The sequence below is a fragment of the Platalea leucorodia genome (genome assembly GCF_965183815.1).
Source record: "Platalea leucorodia genome assembly, chromosome: 4".
NCBI lineage: Eukaryota > Metazoa > Chordata > Aves > Pelecaniformes > Threskiornithidae > Platalea > Platalea leucorodia.
Window position 1 is genome coordinate 89802199 of NC_138826.1, and position 15180 is coordinate 89817378.

Genomic DNA, 15180 nt, shown 5'->3' on the forward strand with positions numbered 1-15180 from the left:
ATACTAAAGCTCACATTTGGACTTGCTAGACTAATAAAAAACTGCTCTCTCCCTTTTGAAGAGTGAAATTTAAACTATTTTAAAGTGAATCTGAGGAACATTTTTACTATATAAAGAAAAAAAATCAACATTTTAAGCTCACTACGTTGCAGAGTGGCTTTGATATATTTTAAATACTTAACCTGTAAAGCATTTTTTACTAATTCATGAACTTATTGACAGAATATACTGCTTTTTTCTAGCTCAGAAAGTAAAAAACAATTTTAAATGTAAAGAGAGTTGGAAAACGTCCCTCAAATAAATGTTGAAAACACTTATAACGAAACACACATGAAACCATAGTCACCCCCTAATAATTTAATATTTATCGGTATTTGCTACAGTAATTTATAACACTGAAAACTATCAAACTTAATATGGTCAGTACCATAGGCATATTGAAAAATGAACCATAATTAGATGAGGCCACAAATACCTTCCACACACATTTTGTCAGAGATCTACTTAAAAGATACTGATACACTTAAGCACTACAGTTCACTACCAGATTTTGTAAGCTTTTGTTTCCAATTTAGTACCTGTAAATTAGAGCTAACTGCTGTGTAACCATCAACATAAACAAAACTCCCGTATTTATTTTCAAGCCTATACACGACCATTTGCCTTCACTAAAATAATTCATACAGAAAAGTATTATTTGCCTTGATAGCACAGCTTTCTAATGCTGAGCTTTCCCCAACTCAAATAAAATTAAGCCACATTTTCACGTTGTATTTGTGATGTGAAGTCCATGCACTAAATGCAGTGACTTCAGTGAGCTTCCCCTATAGCTACATGCATTCAGAACTACCAGAATAAAAGTTTGCTCCCATCACCAAGCAGAAGCAGTGGTTCAGAAGACTAATAGCTCTTCAAGTAAAAGTCTCTTTGAAACTGATTACTAAACAAGATATAGTAGGCTTTTACTGTAACTCACAGTTTACTTTATCATCACATTTTAAAGCTGTAAATTTCAATATATGCACTTATTTCCATCAACACATAATTGGATTTACTTCTAATTAACCTATGTTTGACAAAACACTTAGCTTTAATATGCAGATTTGGTCTGTAGTAGTAATGACTGTAAGTGGGCAAGAAATTAATCATCTTCCTCTTTCAAAAATCTTAATCGAGAAAATAACATCCTTAATATTGATTTCCTTACTAGATACAGGAGATCTCAGTAAACACATCAAATACATTATGTTATTTCACTAATCTGTACACTATTCAAACAGCAAGCTGCCCTTACAGGTTCTGTACCTAGGGTCTTCATGCAGCATGTTAATTCTCATCTTAAAAATGCAAAATACATGCTTTATGTAGCTTCCATTATTAAAAGGCTTCCAACCCCTCAGTTCACAGCCTAAATGACTGGATTTTTTGCTACCAGTTGATGAAAAAACAGCATTAGGAACTCTCTCTCTTTAATAATCTCACCTTCTGAGCTGCTTTAGAGGGACTCTTGTTTTTGCTTCCTTTGGGTCTTCCTCTTGGTCTTTTAGGAGATGGTTCACCAGTTGGTTCCTAAATACAGGAAAACATGCTATTGTGGCAAGAGGCTACGCTAACCCAGAAGATCTGAAGGATAAACTATAACTGAGAAGTTACTCAAAACATATGAATTAACAGTATAAATAAATAACACAATATTTAAAATGCAACATGAAAAATTAAACAACTCGAGGTAAAGAAAAAAATATATTTTGCACAATAAAAGAGTTTAACTTCCCTTGTAATTGCATAAAAAACTTTGAAAAGTTTGCATATTCTAGCATGTAAGTTATAGCTGAAAACACATTTTTAAAAGAAGATGGCTATGATTTCCCTCATGTAACAATGATTATTCAAAAAATTACAGTTACCCATGTAATTTCAATTGCATTTCATTATAGCAAGATACAATTATCACATGCAGTTTCTAGCACAAACTTTGGGGGAAAAAAAGAGTTAGCTACTGGAAAACTGGAAAGTAAGCCTAGACTATTTTCTCTCTCAAGGGCACAAATATTTTGGAGGGATTTTTTTTCTCTTGCTCTGCAGTCGGCATTGTATTCACACCTATTCTAAATATAATTGATTTGTATTAAAATGCAAACGTGAAAGTTACTTCAAATACAGCACTAGCAAGCCAAAAAAGCTCGACGAAAGAAAATATCCGAAACAAAAACCCAACTCTGAAACGACTCGACAGGAACACTGATTATTTCAGCAATTTTCTTAACTAGCTCCTCTGCCTGACAGTAAATAACCAGTCCTTAAAAACGGGTATGAATTACTGAGAGTTCAGATTCCAAATATTTATTCAGTGAATCGTAAATACTATAAAACTCTTCTAGTCTTAAATATTATACATTTCATTCAGATTATAGGATGTGGTAAAACTAATTAAATGCAGTTTGTTAACTTAAACCAGCTTAAAACCCTTCAGCTTTTTAATTCCCGGGTAGGCTAAGGGGAGGCTGGAGAGGGGACTCCCTAACTGCTCCAGCTCTCAGTGGCGAGCCTCGCAGGCACTGCACATCTGGGCTGAACACGTTTAAGAGGACGCACTTTTCTTTCTCTTCCATACATTCAAACGCTATAGGGGAGTGAAGAGGGGAAAAAAAAAAAAAAAAAAAAAAGGCAAAAGGAAGCCCCGGCGCAAGCTTGCAGGGCTGATGCCGGCTGCGGGGCGAGGGGAGCCCGGAGCCGCGGGGGGCAGAGCGGGACGGGGGGCAGAGCCCAGAGCCACTCCGGCGAAATAAGTGTCAGTGAGGGCAGAGCGGGAAAACCAGGGGCTCCGCTTTTATGGCTCTCCAAAAAGTACTTTCTGTGCAATCTGCAGGAGGACATCGGTGGGAGAAGGGGGGTGGGGGTGGGGGGAGGCGAAGCAGCCGGGTTTCCCTCGGCTCGGGGCTCTGCTGTTCAGCTCCCTCCGTGTTTTCGGAGCCCCTCGCGGGCTCTCGTGGCCGTGGGGGCTGATGCTCAATGAATGGAGTCAACATTTTTACAGCCCGCGGAAGCTCGCTTTAAAAGGCGCTCCACAGGCAGCCCTGCTTCCCAGTCCCGACTTCCGAGGGAGGCATGGAAAGGGCTGCGAACCACCCCGCGCTGCCCCCGCCAAGCTGCGGGCTTAATTGGTTGCATCCGCGGGCAAAATCCCCCCTCGGCGGCGGCCGCGGAGGGGCTGCAAAGCGCGGGGGCTGCGGGGCCGCCTCGCCCGGCGGCGGGGGCTGAGCCCAGCTCGGCATTTCCAGGCGATGCGACAATGGCACTTCGGGAGAGGAAGGGAAGGGAAGGGGGGGGTGGGGGGTGGAAATAACGCACGCATCTAGCAACCTTAGCGCGGGTTCAGGTCTTGCGAGTCAAAAATAGGAGCCCAGCGCGTCCCTTTCGGGGCCCGGGAGGAGGCTGCGGGTGCGGGTGGGAGGGAGCCCGGCTCCGCTCCCCGCGCCGAGACCCGGGAACAGCCCCCGTCGCCCCGACCTGCCTGGGAAAGCGCCGGAGCAAAGGCAAAAGGTGTTGCAAATGCAGGGCAAGCCCCCTCCGGCTACCTCCCCCACCTCCATCGCCAACGGGGGCACCTCTCTGCATACGATGACGGGGGTGAGGGAGGAGGTGGGGAAGGGGGGGACGCCAGGGGGAAAAAAAAAAAAGAAAGAAAAAAAAAAAGAAAAGCGAAAAAACCTATGCGACTTTCTAGACACCCTCCTCTCCCCCAACCCTAGGATCTAGGGGCAGTCAGGGGCTGGGCTGGTCAAGATCGGAGGCGGCAGCAGCCCCCGGTGGGACCCGACACACGCACACACGCACACACACACGCACGCACACGCACAGATTGAGACATTGCACGGGCTGAGAGAGGAGGGAGACAGGAGAGCCCCGTTCCCTGCTCCTCGCTTTCGCAATTTCAAAATCAGCTCGAAATGACCCAGCGAGCGCTGGTTGGTCGGAGCCGCGCTGCTCCATGTTCCCCATTTACATTGAAAAGCCCCAGCTCGCTCCCTGCACAATAGTGAAAGTCCCGAGGAGGCTCTGCGGCTCAGCCGCAGGCAGGCAGCACCCCGCCGCTCCGGGCGCCGGGGTCCCCCCGCCGGGGCGCCCGGCGGAGCCCCCGGCTGCGCCTCTGCACCACCTCGCCGGGAAGCAGCACACAACAAAGCCCCCCGCCCCGGCTCCAGGACTCCTTCACTTGCAGCATAATACGTACATGTACATGCCTATAATACTATAGATCTGCGGCTCTACGTATCTATACGGTACTGACTTGTGGTTGCTTCCTGGGTCTGCCTCGTCCTCTCTTCTGAGGCTCTGCGGTTGCAGGTTGCTCCTGGGCAGCAGTGGAAGGCTGACCGGGTCCCTCACCTTGTGCACTCATCGTGACTTCTGCTGCTCAGCCTTAAACCAGTCTCTCCAAAGCACCTTGGAAGGGGGGGGAATCAAAACGAGCTCTTGCTGCTTTTGCTGCTCGCTGCCACCACCACACCGGACGTCCTGGTGCTGCCAAAAAGGAGAAGAGAAGGGGAGGAGGAGGAGGAGGAGGTGATGGTGGTAGTGGTGCTGGTGGTGGTGGAAGAGGAGGGGGAATGAATCTCTCTTACAATTTAGGAATGGTTAGTAACATGAAGCAATTCAAAAGAGGGGAGGTAAAAAAAAAAAAAAAAGAAGAAAAAGAAAAGGCAGAGTAAATTGCAACCCTGGAAATGCAAGGAGAGAGGGAAATACTCCGAGAGTAGTCGGAGCAAACCAAGAAGGGGAAAAAAATCCTACAAATTGAAAGCAAGTGGTGGCTATCGCGCTTAGATCGGATCAGGACAAATTAAGATAAGACACACTGAAAATGGACTGAGAACACTGCACAGTCTTGCCAGAAGCATGCACCCTGGGAAGACGGGGATTTCGGCAGCAGCGGGAGCAGCGGGCAAAAAGAGCGATCATTTAAAAAATAATAATAATAAAACGATTTGGGAGATTGGGAAGAAAAAAAAAAGGGGGGGGGCGGTCCCGGGTTCGTGTCTGTGATGCGAGCTGCTGGGACTGGAAATATTATTATGCGAGTCCTGCCCACGGACTAAACTAGGATGAGGGGTTTAAAAAAAAAAGGGGGGGGGGGGGGGAGAAAAGAAAAACCACCTTTACCCGTGGGTGGAAAAACCAGGAGGGGGCTGTGCAAAAAAAAAAAAAAAAAAAAAGGAGGAGGAGGCAGAGCGAAAAACCGAAAAACCCAGCGACCGGGGGCTGGCGGCCGGCCAGATAAAACATGAGCAGCACGGCAGCCGGGGCAGCGGCGGCAGAGCACGCCGCCGCCGCCTCACGTGTCCCGCACCGGCCCGGCCCCGCCGCCGCGGCAGGTTTAAAGGGCCAGGCCGGGGTCCCGCGCCCCGGCCCGCCGCCCCCCGGCCGCCCCCGCGCGGCGCCGCGGCGGGGGGAGGCCCGGCCGCCCCCGAGCACCCCGCGGCCGAGCTGCGCGGCGCTGCGCGGGGCTGCGCGGGCGCGGTGCGGCCCCGCCGCCGCTACACGTGGGCGCCCCGCCGCCGAGCGGAACAAAGGCGGCCGGAGCCGGGGCCGGGGCCGGGGCCGGAGCCGGGGCCGGGGCCGGGGCCGGGGCCGCCCCTGGGACGGGCCCGCCGGGCGCCACCCGCGCTGCGGCCGCGGGCAGCCGCCGGGAGCGCGGCCCCTTCGCCGCCCGGTGCGGCCGCCGGGGAGGCGCTGGCGTTGCGGCCGCGGGGCCGCGCCAGGCTGCGGCGGGCTCGGCGCCTGCGGGGACGGCAGCCGGCTGGGTAAGATGTGGGTGGTGTAAGCCGGCAGCGGGTCGGAGCTTTCCTGCCGCGGCGGTGACGGGCGCGGGGAACGACCTCTTCTGCAGAGCCCTGCCCCGACGTTGTTCCCGTGAGCACGGCCGGGCTGCCGTCGACAAATCTTCCCGAACTCCGTAAGCGGGGTGTCCCACGCAGCCTTCTCCCTCCTCTGGCGTTCGGTCCTCTCCCGTGCAGACCGTGGCTAGGCGCCCCTCCGCCGTGGCACAAGGAGATCGGCACGGAGGCCCGGGAGGACCCCGATGTCTGTGCGTCCCCCAAGGAAAACGCTCGCACCTGGGCTCCATGTGCGACTTTGGCATTTCCCCCAGTCCCGCACCTCCCTCGAGGTCTTGGGCTTTGGCTGAGAGAGAGCCACCCCTGTAACTGTCTCCTCACATCCTTCCTCCCCCCCTCAGGGGTGGACAAACACAAGTGAGCCCTTAGAAAGAAAGAAAAAGTTACGTTGTCCTATATAATGCTGAAGAGGGCAGAGATACTGCTGCAACACTTCTTGCACCGGCTATCTAGATACATCCAGTTGTCTTGATACCTTATAAATTCTTAGCTGTCTATAGATAAATAGAAATACATAATCAGGCAAAAAGTTACTCCAAACACATGCAATCATTGATGAGCAAGGACTGTGCTGAGGAGACAGCTGAGTTATTTTCTGTGGAATAGGAAAAGTACACTGCAGACAGATGGGCTAAAGAAAGAGTAATCCTAGAACACTTCTTAAGGCTGAAAATATTCCCAAAGTGTTCTTAATCCAATCACAAGCCTCCCGAAGCCTGCTTCCCTCCCATCCCCAAAAGCAACCAGCTATGGAAGATGGACACAGTCCACCTGTTAAATCTCATAGCTATCAGGAAAGTCTTGTAGTCCCAACTATACTTTGTCAAACGTTCAGTTCCCATCACACCGTGAAGAAATCCGCAGGGCCCGACATCCATTCTGTACATCAAAAGATTAAGCTGCTGTATGAGATCAGGATTCCAAGCGGAGATTGTAAAGTCTATAGTTTAAAGCACAGCAGCAAGTAACTTCTATAACATCCATTCATCTCTTTGAAGCATATTCCTGTATCCATTTCTCTGGAAGAACGTGGTACATGCAATTGCTAAAACCCTGTAGCTCCAAAACTGCCATCTCCACAGATTAATCTTATATGGGCTATTAATAGTTCCATTAGTCTTCCCTTGAGTAGTTCTAGTAATAATACCATAGTCCATAGATTTTTTACATACAGCCATAAGCAAATAATCTTCACATGGGAGCAATGCTCCTAAACTCACTGTTTGAAAGCTGTTCTGGACAAGAAAGGTCTTGGCGCTTGCAATGTGCCCAGCACAACAGAGTTTGGGTCTTCCTAGGGATGTCTGCCTACAGATTCGCTATCGCAACAAGAATTACCATCAGAGATCTAAACAACTATGGGTCTTTCATTTATTTGAAACTGTCTTGATTCCCTCCTTAACCAAAAGTTCTTAGATTATAACCCGGTATGATATTTCTGATGGCAGCTCTGGGGATACAAACCTGTCTAGGCTAATCCAAAAACTTGTTCTTACATCATTTATATCCAGAGTACCTTAACCCAGGTAAGCAACACGACATCCAGAACCCAGGAAGCCCGACTTCCTCAAGTGGCTGGTGGAAGCTGAGAAGCCAGAAACAGCTCTTGGTTTTGTTCCAGATTCCTTCCCAAAAGAGATGCGGTACGCGTTCCTTCCACTGTTCCAATCCATTCTCTGACAGTATGGATTATTGCTCCATCCAGTGCAAACACCAGTGAATATAACTCTGTAATTCATTGAAGAGAATACTGCAAAGTTACTGGAGTAGAGATAACCTATTTTCCACCAGCTTTGGTCTGAGATTTAAGCTTTAATCTATCAACAGAAGTATTAATTGTCAGTGCTTTTATTTTTTTTTTCTGGAAGCATTCATAATAGGGTAGGAAATCTAAACATAAAATAAGGCCTGGTTTCCACTCTCCATGAGCCTACTTCCAAAGATATTAGACGAACTTCCTACAAGATTAAGAAGAAGAGAATGAAAAATAAGATAGAGATTTTGCTGCCTAACCCAGAACACTTATAAAGAGACTGTTTGTTTTTCTGCAGTCAGTGTGATGGCTTGTAGAGGGTTAATTGGCCTCTGTTCCAAGAAGGGATCTTTTTAAATTGTGCAGTCTAACGGCAGCAATGGTATTTTGCATCAGAACACAGAACTCCAGGTTGCAGCAAAGTATCTTTTAGAAAGACAGAAAATTACAGGATAAATAGGCCTTGGAGATTATAAGTAGCAACAAGGAACCTCCTCCCCTTGCTCACTTCTTCATCTGCCTCCTTTCTCAAAAGCCTGTGGATGCAGAAGAACCACACCCTGTAAATCAACAGGCTCATGCTGTGCACCGTGACAGGGAGATGCCACCTATAGATAGCAACCTAACGTAACCCATACATAACTATAACTAACTCCCACCTGGGGAAGTCTGGGAGCTCGGATGGTCTCAACTGGTAGTGCATTACAGGAGGAGAGAACATTTTTTTTTTTCCGAGCTGCTACGTTTCCCTGAAGGTCTGCAATGCAGTCTGTGTGATACGAAGTGTGTCACCGACTTTACAGTGCCTGCTCACCACATACCTAAGAGTGCAAAGAGTCAGGGCGTCCCTCCGTCCTGCCCAAGGGGGGGGTCCTGTTTTCTCCACCCTAGTTCTCGTGGGGTGCAAGCTGCTCGAAGGGGATACTGATAAGGCAAGTTTAAGGCCCTAGCTCAGGGGGTGCAGCAAGGGTTTGACTTTGATAGAGGTCTCTGGCCAGGGATGGAAGAGCAGAAGGTAAAATTCAGAAGAAATTTTTCTGCCTATTTCCTCAGTTCTTCAAGGAGCTCACAGCTCTGCATTGCCTCAGAGAGCTCCTTAGAGGAACAGTCTTAGCCTACCAGTGCTAGAGGCTACCCTGTCTATAAGGGTCATATACTGGTTGGGTATTTCACTTCTGTGGCCAACCAGAGCAGCCAAAGATATTTATGTAGTCAAAGGCTCAACGGTTACTCAAGGAGCTGGGAATCCTGATACTCTGTTTCTAGAAAACCAATCCTCCCAGGAGAAGTACATTTTGCAAATATTGTCTATATTTGTGGGAAAAGTTAACTTTTGTTTTCCTTGGTTCTTTTTGAATGGACTCCCTCTGGTCTCTGGGGATACAAGAGAGAGAAGGAGAAGAGCAGGCACGGGAACTTTGAGTGCACCTATCAGATGGGCCAGGGTGAATGGCTGCTCTTCCACTCGTTTCTTTTCATCCAAATGGTGGAACCAACAGCGGCTGCTGCTTCATAATCAGCAATCTGCAGATGGCCGGGAGAATGCTTTAGGGAGGCATGACTGCGACTGACAAACAAGACCCAGAAAAGAACATTAAGGCTCACTCGCAGGCCTTGTCTGCACTGGGGAATTTTCTTCCCTCCTCCAAATTCCCACCATTGCTAATATGAATGCAGCTGCACAATTGTTAGGGATGCTGGGAGTCATAATATATGAGTTTTCATCTCGTCAGCCATTTGCAGCACTGTGTCAATTAACCCTCCTCAGAGCAGGGTTAACTGATACAGTGCTGAAAACGGCTGCTGGAGCCGAAAGCTGTCTATACTAAGGCTCCCATTGTTGCTAACCCTGGTGCAGCTGCAGTGGAATCAGCCCATGTGGGATTATTTTGGTAACAATTCTCCAACCTAAAAACAGCCTAAAAATGCAACATAGCCACCTTGTGGGCCAAAACACGCTTCCGCTGCACCTCAACAGTTATGCACCTAGGCTGTCACCCTTCATGATGAGATTTTTCTTACAGTCCTTTCAGTCCAGAAGGTAGACTTCATCTCAGCAAACCGGTGTTCCTGTCATCTCCATAGGACTGCCTCCGCTCATTTGTTCTCACTAGCTCTGGACTTGAAGATGTGTGGAGGAAGAGCAAATTGCCTGGTAGTGTCTTTTCATTGATTCATACATTCACTAATTCACAACAAAATTTGCTCTTTCACTCATGGAAACTTTGTAATTTGTTTTTGTTTTTAATTTCTTAATGCAGATCTAGTTCTTTAGTTTATGGCCGGAGATTCTTGTCCACCAGCAGTTTTGCTTTTTTTAATGCTAACAAGTAAAGCCTTATTTATGCAGAGCAGCACCGCAAAGACTCGAGCTGATTTCTGATGGAGTAAAGTTCTGTTTCGAATAAGGAGAGTTGGAAGAATCAGTCCCTCTTGTTTCCATGTGCTTTAGGAAGCAGTTATGAAACAGGCTGGTGAAATGGGTGTTTCACCCCCTGCTGAGTAAAACTAATACTTCTAAAAAAACCTCTCTCTATCCTTCTCCCACATCCATGTCCAACACTAACTAAAACAAAGAAGTGTTGTTTTGCATTTGTTATACTTTTGAACAACTATTTATCAGATAGATGCCGGCAGTCAGGTTTTTTTAAGTGCAGTTTGCAACTGTGAAAAAGTTGAAGCCCAGGCTCAGCAAAAATCTCAGTGAAAAACTCAAGCTCACTAAAGCCCTTGATTAATGACACCCAGTTTTCAATTCATGCGTGGCATTTTACGCCAGTACAGAACATAGCTATATGCAGACTGATGGGCAACTGCATATGCCTATAAATATCTACAGAGGCTCAACATACCTGCCCAGGGAAATGGCAAAGGGGCAGACGCAGAGGGCAGGCTGTGCGCAGCCTCCCAGCTGTGGAGGTGAGCTGTAGAGCTCAGCTCAGGGTGCTGGGATGTTGAGCAAAAACTGATTTGGCAGAAACTTGGATACAGCTGGGTATTTTGAGAAAGGGGAAAGGAACGGGCTCACTCTTGTTCATCTCTGATACTGCTGTGGCGGCTGTTTCTCTCTCCCAGGGATCCCTTTGGACAAAGTTGAGGGAGTGGGCAGAGTAACTGAGCTGCCTGCAAAGCAGGTGCGACAGCAATCCGTGGAAGAAAGGAGGAGTGACATATTGACTACCCCTTTAGCTCAGACCGAGCTGTGGGGATGCATGGCAAAGTTCTCAGGTCACAGTTGTCACACAAGGAGCCTGCCTCTTGGTAAACATATTTATATATTTGCTTAAATGGTTTTCATTAATCTCTTGAAAGGTTCTTATAAAAATGCTAAAAAACTACCATCCCAAATCCCAGTGGAACTGGATTTCTCCTCTCCCGTAGCTGCTTTCCCCTTCAATATTAGGCTCAGTGTCTTGCATATGTTTTTATATGAAACTCTGTGATTAAACGTACTTAAGACTGCCTCACTTTTCTCTGCAATGAGTTCAGTTATTTCCCTTTTATACCTTCCAGAATTTACTGTACCATATCTAAATATTGGCTGCAGTCCACATGTTTTAGATCATTCTCTATAATGGTCCTGTTGTTACAGAATCCTTTGTGTGTGTGTGAGAGAGAGAGAGAACATGCATGTGTGTTGGAAGCAAGGCAGGGTGCATATAATTGTTTGGAAAGAGAAATTAGGGTATATTAATTCCATAAGTGATTTCTGAACTGATAACATAAAAGTGATAAAAATAGTGAGCAGTGAAATTGTAGACCTCCAGTGCATTACCTGGTATGTGTGGTAAATAATACTTCTGATCCCAACATGTTACTCTACTATATGTATTCTACCAATAAAATGACTCATTCACCTTTTGTTGCTATATTACTTTAAAGATCAGATTTATTGTTGTCACATTTCCTCATTTTTACTTATGTTCTAAATGTAGATCCTTCGACCTGAGTCATACAATGTGTTAGTCAATGGTAAGCTACATGAAGATGAAACTAAGGCAGCAGCTGAAAGTCCTTACTCATAACACAAAAAGCTCATTACCGGCTAAAGACTGTACTGAGAATGTACACATGTAGGATAAATTAGCAATCTAGGGCAAAAGCAGGATTTGATGCTTCATTTGACAGATCATAAACTTTAACCAAAATAAGCAAAAAAAATGTTACTCACAGTGTCATAGTGTATGGATAGAGCTCATGAGGATTTAACTGAGAAATGCCTCTTTACTCCCAGGACAAAATGAAATGAGTAGCCCTGTCCCAGTGGATGGCTTTGACTCTTGCCTGTGACTCCGCACATAGAGGATGCATTTAACTGGCAAACGGACAGCATCGATCTGCTGCGTGTTCCTTCCCTACACGGACAGATTTTGTGCACAGCAAGCGTGACTTAGCTCACAGCACATCAGATGATAGATACAAACTCATTCACACTCACAGCAGGCTGAGTGTGCCCGCAGTTGTGGGTATGGAGTCATGAGTGCAGAGCAAATTTGCTCCCCAATTTCTTTTAACTTCTCCTTGCAGACAAGTCCTAAGAAAGTCTGACAGTGATGTAAATTCAGACCACTTTCCCACGTGGAGAAGTTCTCAACCACCCAGAACAGAACAGATACAAAAACCCCTGCGCTAACAATTCCACTCATGTCCCACCCTATCGGGCCCCGAGTCGGGGATTAGGCAGTTCAGAGGGCTGAGTGGATATCATTTTGTGCTGGAATGAATTTCACCCAAAGAGAGTATACTTAGCCTCTACAATTTTTTTCCCCACAAGCTAAGATAAATTTCTTCTGTGGTCCATTAACAATACTTGTATTTTTAATCAGAATTATTTTGTACTGTATTTTTTTTGGAATAACAGTAATACAGTTTATGTGAAATACAAACAAATGAGGGAACGATTTTTACCTAAATGTATGAATAGTATTTTGCAATTTGTCATTGTGATATATTTATCTTTTGAACTTTAAGTGAGCTCAGCTGAAAAAAATGCTTCTCTTCAGCACATGACTGGAAAATATATTACACCAGAGAAGTATATTGCTGTTTCAGTTTAGAAATTAGTGGCTAAATATAATTTTCCACTATACTTACTTTCACAAAGTATGTAGTAAATTATTTACATTACAGTAAATTCTTAGTACATATTCCAAAAGGTGTTAAAATCAGCATTCTTGCTCAAATTAATGGATATTTTGTGAATGTGCATTAACACTAAGATCCTTAAGATCTTTTGTTGCCTGCTGAAGCCTTAAAACCACTGTAAAATGGCTAGAACAAAACAAATTCGTCAACAAAATGAACCCTGGGGGAAGGAAAAGAAACCAGTATGGAGCAGAAAGATACAGACTGGCCAGTAAAGTAATGACAGTTTACAGCAGCTGAAGATCTGGATCTGCTACGTCTTACACCCATCTCCTTCCAGTGGCACAGCGTATGCTAGTTACTACGTGTACTCTTTCTAATCAGAACTTTGCACAGATCAAGAGATGCCTATGGTTTCCAGCTGGGCACACTGCATCCCTGCAGGGGCAGCAGGGGAGGCGGCTCTCCCCAGCTCCACGAGGAAAACCGTGCAGGAGCGCTGCGCCCCGGCTCCCTGGCAGCGCTGGCTTCGCTGCACACCTGCACAGGTAAGTCGCTCCCTGCTGCTGAGCTGCCCCAGCAAACAGGGCCGCCGGGAGCAAGCCGCTACCACAGCAGCAAAGTCGTTCAGCCTGCGCCTCGCTACCTCCCTTCCCCTGGCCGGCTTGGGAACAGGGAGGAGAGCTGGCTGCAAGCTGGACGAACTCTTCCGGCAATGGCAGCTGCTCCCAGCCGCCATTTTGCCCAGGGGTCATTTGCCTGTCACATCCCAGACATGTAACCCTCATGTGATGGGAGAGCAGCCAAGCAGCCATCAGGAAAGGCTGGGGCCGGGTGGGAGCTGCGGCTGCTGCCAGAACAATTCATCTGACACACAGCCCGTTCCTTACACGCTCCAGAGCTGTACCCGGGGAAGAAGGCTGCTGGGAACAGACTGCAGGCCTGATAAATTGTCCCGTCTGCCACAAAAGCCTGCACTCCATAGGATGAGCACCTGTTTCCTACAGCATACAGTCATCGTGTTTCCAAACTGTTGCATTTCTTTGATAATTAGATTGCTTTTTGTCCGTTTCCCCTATGTGCATATACGGAGCACAAAGGAGGGTCCAGGGCTTACAGCACCAGTTGGGAGCTCAGGAAACGGAGATTCCTCCTTTCCCATCGCCAGGCGTTCGTTCCTGTCTGACCTTGGGCAAACCACATACACCCAGCTCCCAGGAGGTGTCCGGATGCCTACCTCCCACCGAGCTGAGCAAGATTGAAAAGTCTGCGCCCTATCACGAAAAGGCAGATGTGAATATTCCTATCTTCCAGGGCCATTATGAAGATGAAGACATTTCTGGCCTACAGAAACGAGGGTAATGGCAGTCATTCAAAAATCATATACATGACAGAGAGTAGTGCAAACACTGAGGAAAAGCTGCATGGTTACCTAAGGCAAAGAAACATCTTTAAATGTTTTTAGTTGTGACTCAGAATTAGTAAAAAGAGGTTTAAACAAATCTTCATACTTAAAGTTCTGTCTGAAAATATTGCTAGCCTTTTATTTATTTTTTTGAATAATGATATTAGTAAGAGTCCATTATATAATCACAAGAAAATTAAAACTCTCCAGGGCATGATCTTAGCTGTGTAATTAACTGGGGTGGTTAAAAGTACAAAGTGAACCTGAAGCAAAATTTGTACCAGAACCACACCTCATTATGTTTTGCTGCCTAAGTCTGTCATAAATAGAGATGTTTATTACACATCTGCCATTTAAAGTACGTATTACATGCAATGTTATATTTTATTTAGATTTAAAAATTTAAAAACACACGATGACAAGCTGTGTTACTATTAACACATGCCTCAGGGACCAGGGGTGCACATTCACATTGTGCCTTAGGTTATATTACAATTCAGCCACTCCAGAGTTACAAATCGTTTACAGAAGTATATTGTGTAATTAGTGTGCCTGATTTCAGTCCATGGAGTTTCATTGGTGTGAAAGAACAATCAAGCCCTGTATATCCATTCACATTTATTAGACCAAACTTTGTAGTCTGTCCTGAGAGCACCGCTCCCTCCTCTGCTTCCAACAGCAAATGGCACTAAAATCTCCAGAGCTTCCCAAAGCAAAAGCAGTTATTTTCTTTCCTTATGATTATTTTCTTTTTTTTTTTCCTTCACAGCAGAAGTGATTCAGTACTGACTCAAATGTATGGGCAGAAAGGGCAAGAGATGGTGCACCAGTTATATGCTTCTTAATTCTCTCTTTTTTGGGTTTGAACAGACTGCCCTCCTGGACTAGCTCCAGGGCTGGCTTTGAAGAAATCTTTCACAGAAAAGCTTTCGCAGAAAATCACCTTGTCCAGGATCTGCGTGGAATGAAGTCCCTCTGCATGCATATGGGTTATTTCCAGCAGATCCTAAGCAATTACTTAGCCAGTGAGGAAAAACAAA

At 46.2% G+C, this 15180-nt stretch overlaps 1 protein-coding gene across 1 annotated transcript in view; it reads right to left on the reverse strand.

Annotated features, from left to right (window-relative positions):
* The window catches only part of HMGA2 (high mobility group AT-hook 2), a gene marked incomplete at both ends in the record, with an annotated part of 117856 nt that extends 113454 nt beyond the window's left edge, over window positions 1-4402 (reverse strand). The window contains 2 exons of the mRNA XM_082308992.1: window positions 1483-1569; window positions 4292-4402. Of these exons, the coding sequence (XP_082165118.1) occupies window positions 1483-1569; window positions 4292-4402 (198 nt within the window). The remainder of the gene's footprint in view (window positions 1-1482; window positions 1570-4291) is intronic.
* Between the last annotated feature and the right edge of the window lie 10778 nt (window positions 4403-15180).